Source organism: Protomyctophum bolini (assembly GCF_963924005.1).
Source record: "Protomyctophum bolini genome assembly, chromosome: 20".
Lineage (NCBI taxonomy): Eukaryota > Metazoa > Chordata > Actinopteri > Myctophiformes > Myctophidae > Protomyctophum > Protomyctophum bolini.
The window spans coordinates 30,202,120-30,209,108 of record NC_137881.1 but is presented as its reverse complement, the minus strand read 5'-3'; the positions used below and the strand labels follow the sequence as shown (position 1 = coordinate 30,209,108).

The following is a 6,989-nucleotide window of genomic DNA, read 5'->3' as shown; positions in this document are numbered from 1 at the left end:
GGTCTGTATCCCTGAGACTGTGAGTGCAAATGGACCCAATTGTACAGTACATCTGTGGCCTAAAACCAAAGCATGGGTCCCATGAGTTACAAAGGGCACACAACATTAGATCCCGTCTTGTTTTTATGCTGTTTTTGATGCTATACGTCATCAGTGATGTCTTAATGACGTCAGACTTCCGCTGATATCTCAGTCTACATTATGTGACTTTTGGAGCCTATCTCCAATCAGGAGTCAGCTGTTAAACAAACTAGCTGAACAGATGTAAGCAACAAAGCTAGGGAACACAATAAGAGCATGTAAACATCAGAGTACTTGCTTGTGAGCTTTGCCTGAACATACTCTGAAGATGAAGATGCCTGCATTGCTTAGGGCCAAAGAGCTTTATCTACGTACATCTCTGGATGACCTCAATAAACTGGCTAAAGTCAAACCAGACCAGAGCAAGAAAACCAATGTCTATGTCCAGAGTGCCTCTACAGTCTTTCAAGAGGCAGAGGGGAGTCGCTTGGACAGAGATGAGGAGAAGGCATATGTCTTGTACATGAAGTACATACATGTATACATGGATATCATTATAAAGAGACCAGACTACAATCAACAACCAACACAACTTAAGAAAGCTTTTGAAGAGGCAGAGAAGCTAAAAGAAAGGCTCAAACTCAGGTATGAGAAACGTGAGGAGGAGGAGAGACAAGAGGAAAGGGAAAAGAGGGAGATGTCTGAGAAAGGACCCTCCGCGAACACAAAGGACAAGGTCAAGATGGGAGAGCTGACAGAGGTTAAATATGCACCTGCAGGAGGGATCACTGCTGAGAAACTATTCCAACTGATTGAGAACCAGACTGTTCTAGTCATGGACACCCGTAGCGTGAATGACTTTGAGGACTCCCACATTCAGATACCAGGCCAGACCTGCGTCATCAGCGTACCCGAAGAAGCCATAAACCCAGGAATTACCGTAAACCAGATTGAGTTAAATCTCCCGGAAGTCTCCAAAGAACAGTGGAGTAGACGAGGGTTTGTGGACCACATAGTCCTACTTGACTGGTTCAGCTCAGTCACTGATCTGATACTTGGAACCACCTTACAGAGCCTCAAAGATGCTCTTTACAAGTGGGACAGCGTAACCATCCTTCGCGGTGAGCCCATGATACTGCAGGGAGGCTATGAGAACTGGCTACTGTCCTACCCTATGTACACCACCAACGCTAAGGTCCAGCCCCCTAGGCAGAACGTCATCAACACACACCCTCCGTTAAACTTCAGTTACCCATCCCTCGAGGAAAGGAAGCCAGACAAGCCTGAAGTTAAGCACCGGGACCCTCCAGCCCCTCTGCTGGTGAATGGAGTTGCTGCGGCAGAACAGCCGTTCCCTGAAACATCCATGGGAACATCAGACGGTCTGCCAAAACCATTTGATGCCCAAGTATACCTGTCCATGGCACCTGACAATGCTAGACCCAGCCCGTCGGTCGTTACGGCCAAGGGCATCCCACAGGTTGACCGTAGCAATAAGCCACTGGACGATACTAGACCAAACCAGAATGACTCGGCTAAGGACCTGGCTCAGAATAATGGCCCGGTCGTTCCCGATCGATCGGTCAAACCTCTGCTCATCTCCAGCAGCGCCCCGTCCGAGGAGCGGCAGAGTCGGATCCATGCCGTGACGGAGAAGGCCAGGGAGGAGGAGCAGGAGAAGAAGCACACACAGGAGTGCTGCACTGAAGAGGACAGGGCAGCAGAGAAGGAACGGTTCCAGAAGGAGACGAAAAGTGAGAATGGAGTGACGGAAGAGGACGAGACACGCCGGGCAAGGAGTCAGACGCTCGAGTGGCAGAAGAAGGCTGAGGAGAAGAGAAGTGCAACGACGAAAGAGCAGAGCTCAGACATACCACTGGACTCACCACCTGTTCCCAACCACGTTATGGGTGAAATTAAGAAGACGGAGGACTTAACCAGCAGGCCCTGGAAGGAGGTGACGGGCATCAGTGTTCCAGGTTTGCCTCCAGGTTGGACTAGGTTCCTGGATAACGTTACGGGTACATACCGCTACTACCACTCCTCGTCCAACAACGTCCACGTCTACCCTCCTGAGGTCCATGTCCCCCCGACGCCATTCGGGGAGTCGGCGGACACAAACCATGACTTCGGCCAAGATCTGAAGGAGGAGCCGCAGCAGAGGAAGGAATCTATCGCCGCCACAGCTATAACCATACCCCCCGTCAACAGAGAAACCAAACCCGTCACCACCACTGCACTCCCCGATTTGAAGCCTTCGAATGCCAAGATCCCCAACCTAAATCCCATATATGGAGGCACGGGTGCGTTGATGACGGGGTTGAAAAACCTGGGCAGCACGTGTTACATGAACTCCATCCTGCAGTGTCTGTGCAGCACCGGCGCCTTGGCCCAATACTTCAACCAGGACCTCTACAGGGACGACATCAACAGGGACAATATCCTGGGCCACAAGGGGCGGGTGGCGGAGGAGTTCGGCGAGATCATGAAAGCCCTCTGGTCGGGTCTGTATAAGTGCATCAGCCCCCTGGACTTCAGGAACACCGTGGGCAAGGTAAACAGCCAGTTCAACGGCAACGAACAGCAGGACTCACAGGAGCTGCTGCTCTTCCTGATGGACGGCCTCCACGAGGACCTCAACAAGGCAAACAACAACAAGCGCTACAAGGAGGAGGACACGGACCACCTGACCGACCAGGAGGCGGCGGACCTGGCCTGGGCCAAACACAAAATGCTCAACGAGTCCATCATCGTGGCACTGTTCCAGGGTCAGTTCAAGTCCACCGTGCAGTGTCTCACCTGCCAGCGCAAGTCGCGCACCTTCGAGACCTTCATGTACCTGTCGCTGCCCCTGGCCTCCGCCGGCGACTGCACGCTCCAGGACTGCCTCCGGACGTTCTCCAAGGAGGAGCGCCTGACCCTCAACAACAAGGTGTTCTGCAGGCACTGCAACTTCGACCGGGACTCCGCCAAGACGCTGGAGATCTGGAAGGTCCCTCCCATCCTCCTGGTGCACCTGAAGCGCTTCTCCTACGAGGGCCCGTGGAGGCAGAAGCTGCAGACGTCGGTCGACTTCCCCCTCGACAGCCTGGACCTGTCGCCGTACGTCATCGGACCCACACAGAAGCTCCGGGGGTACAGCCTGTACGCCGTGTCGAACCACTACGGGGGTTTGGACGGCGGCCATTACACGGCATACTGCAAGAGCAGTCTCAAGCAGAGCTGGTTCAAGTTTGACGACGACGCAGTGACCGGCATCTCCGCGGTCAAGTCCGCGAACGCCTACATCTTGTTCTACTCGGTTCTCACGTAGTCGAACGAACCGAGTGCTGCATCGCCTGAACTCTAGTATAGGCTGTTTCTGGTGCAGCAGCGCCTGAATGCTAACAGGCCATTTCTGGTGCATCAGAGGTTGTTCTTTCCAGGCGATTCATTCACCTGAAGATAGTCTTCTTGACATGATAGAGAACTTCATCTGCACTGAACTGACAACACCAGGACACAAAAGGCCAAGGTGTTTTATTTATGACCAAATTACAATTAAAACTTTTACTTTTTTTGTACGTACATCAATATATCAATCAATCAAAGAGGTGAAAGCTCTGCATACATATAGCTGTACTGGTAAAAACGTATAGGGAGCAAATTTATACAGATACTGTAATTATAGGTTAATTCGTGATTTCAATTCACCATAAATGTATCATTATTTGTAATTAATTCCTGTTAATTAATGATGAAATCACTAACGGATGTTAAAATATCAGAAGCCTGGTGTGTGTTTCTGGCAGCCTTTTATAGCCAGCTGAGTCAATCAGTGTGGACTCTACCATGTTAGGTAACCTCAAACATGCAACAAATCTAAGCCACAAATACACTACAAATCCACTACACAGGTAAGTAAATATCAATTATGCACACTATTGCAAAATATACCATGTACGGTATCCCATTATTATTAGCAGCTTCCAATACACAACACAACCACCATTTATTTCACTGTGGTCCAGCCTTGATTGAATGATTGAAAAATACAATTCACAGTATGTAGAATGGGTACATTTAAAAAGAAAGCACAATAAAGTCAATACAAAAAACAGACCCATATATGGTGCTCTGGCAGCCTGGGGTCTCTTTTGCTCCGAACACACTGGAACAGACAGAACAGAAGCAGTAAGTATTCAATTACCCATAACACAGTCTCATACCACATATTGTAATTATATTATATTGCACTAAAACATATTGCACTCATACTTTTATGTACTTTTATGCATTTATGTATATTGCACTTGCCCATCATGACCAAACATCCCTTTGTTTCCCCAGGTGGTACTGAGTGGACATCTTGCCGGACAGGAAACAAACTCATGTGTTTTCAATGAACCAATTAAAATCATGACTGCTTTTCCTTTGTGTGCAAATATACAAATGACTAAAGTGCATATGCCGTGCAAATATAAATAATTCAATCAAACCCTATATACAGTGCAAAAATAAGCATAAATGTGCAAAGTATAACGGAGGACCTCTTCGTTTGCAGTCGTCAACATTTCTGACACGAAGTGGTGACAGACAGACGGATTTTCCGGAAGACATCATAAACATCATTATGATATGACCATATACAGTATAGGCCTATGGCCATATCGGTCGGATTGGTGGTTCTGGGTACGCATACAATATACTCTATTTTCAGGTGGGTTGCCAATTTCAGCCAATCAGGAGAAAGTATACCCATTCATCGATCAGCTTTAATTAGTGTGGTTGCTGTAGGCCAGGGATACTCAAATAGATTTACCTGTGGGCCACATTACAAAAATGGCAAGGGGCCAGGGGCCAGTAGATAAAATTACGACATTAATGATACTTGATAACTTCTCTCTTTCAATTGCTTTATTTTCGCAAAATGTATCAAAGTACAATGTGCATGCACACAATATGTAAATAAATAAATGTGTTACATTTTCCATTTCCGCAATTTCCTCAATTTCCATTTCCACAGTTTCCGCAATTTCCATTTCCACCATTTCCGCAATTACCATTTCCGCAATTTCCATTTCCGCATTTCCTCAATTTCCGCAATTTCCATTTCCACCATTTCCGCAATTACAATTTCCGCAATTTCCATTTCCGCAATTTCCGCAATTTCCATTTCCAATGGTCCCGCGGGCCTGATGTGGCCCGCGGGCCTGAGGTTGAGTATCACTGCTGTAGGCAACACACGATTGTTCTAGATGAGAGAACTTTTATGCCAGCTATAAAATAAATCTGTTGTTGAGGGGCACTATCCCATACAGCTTTTGTCCCCACACGTCTCACATTTGCCATTGACAATGAAAGGAGAAATTACGTCATATGTGCCTGAAATATGATGATGAAATATGATGATGAAGTACCCCCCCGGCCCCCACAGACTCTACGTCACTGATGTACGTCATATGTAGACGAGCAAATCGGCTAAACAATCACATAAATTCAGTTGTCATCTTACATGATCATGGTGAAAAGATGACTTTATTAGGGGAATACCGGTATTACATGATCTTACAATTCAGGGGTGTCAAACTCAACTTGGGGCGAGGGCCGCATTGGTCAAAAGGTCACTTGATGGGGGCCACAACCAGTTGCGCACGCACGCTCGATGTCTCAGTCAGTCACTGCTATAATCTATCTATCTGTCTATCTTACATCATCATGGTGAAAGGATAAGTAAATGTAAAATTATTAATTAAAATACACATATTTTTTAAACATTGTATCATGGTTAAAAGAGGATTACATAAATTGATCAATTCATTTATGAAGAACATATATTAGTTTTTTATTAGATTAGTGTCAAAATTAACACTGTTAATACTGGAATTAAGTTTATACTGGAATTAAGTTGGACAGGAGCTCTGTATACATAATTAACTCCTATTCATCATGTGCTCGTTTTGGGTTCAATCAACCCAGTTCAAGTTGGTGCATATAAGAGACCATTGCAGTAAATGTATAAATAATTCTTATAGGTTTTCCCAGTCAGATATTATAGGTGACTGTTGTAATTCCCCATAATGACCACACGAGGACAGAAGAGGACAAGTGATAGATTTGTTGTGACGCACACATTTCCTCAGAACTATAATATGGTTCAATTCCAATGACGCTAAGGTCAATAATGAAAACAGCAAAGATGTTACACAGCAGGATCCATGGCCTCTGACCTCTAGGCCAGTGGTTCCGCAACATTTTCCATGTCAAGGACACCCCAATTCCCAAATTGACACTAATTAGCCCGCAGACCCCATTTGAAAAGATATGCCACATCATTTCATCATTCCAGTTTAACATGCATTTAGTCTACGGACCCCCATTTAATGGCATTTCTATCTCTGGGACCCCAATTTATATTGTAAAAGCAATGTTAATTTATGGTTACATATAGAACCATAAGGGTCCATTTTGGTTCCAAACTATCATTTAGTTGGGGACCCCCTGGCACCCCCTCAAGGACCCCCCGGACCGCACTTTGGGAACCAATGCCCCAGGAGGTTGAAAAGACCCCTGATGTTGTTGTTAATACTTTGTTTCGTTAAAATGGATGACAGTCATTGCTACTATAGCCTGGAACTCACCTATGCTTTCTATGGCATAGGCAGCTCCCGGCAGGATCCGCCGGGAGAAACTATGGCAGCTGCTGGACATGAGACTAATTAATTAGAGCGACAGAGAGAGAGAGGAGTGTGTGTGTACGGGTGTGCGTGTGTGTGTCAATTTAACAAAGGTGCAGACAATCAGAAATCAGCAGAGAGTGAGCAATGTTTGTGCTACTCTATGCCGAATTGAAGTGGACTCAGACTTTTTGTTCTCCCTGGAAATAAAAACGTCTGGGTTTCCGAGGCTATTGCTACTATAGAGCAGTGGTTTAATGTTCTGAAGGGCCCCCGGTTTTATTATGCATTAACGCCACGGTCGGACAAGGC

General features: G+C 46.2%; 1 protein-coding gene across 1 annotated transcript; it reads left to right on the top strand.

Moving 5' to 3' along the window:
• Window positions 1–349: 349 nt before the first annotated feature.
• LOC308335318 (ubiquitin carboxyl-terminal hydrolase 8-like) lies at window positions 350–3,334 on the top strand (the record flags this gene model as incomplete). The annotated part of the gene is made up of 1 exon (XM_080792336.1): window positions 350–3,334. One exon carries the CDS (start codon window positions 350–352, stop codon window positions 3,332–3,334), a length of 2,985 nt encoding a protein of 994 aa, XP_080648462.1.
• Between the last annotated feature and the right edge of the window lie 3,655 nt (window positions 3,335–6,989).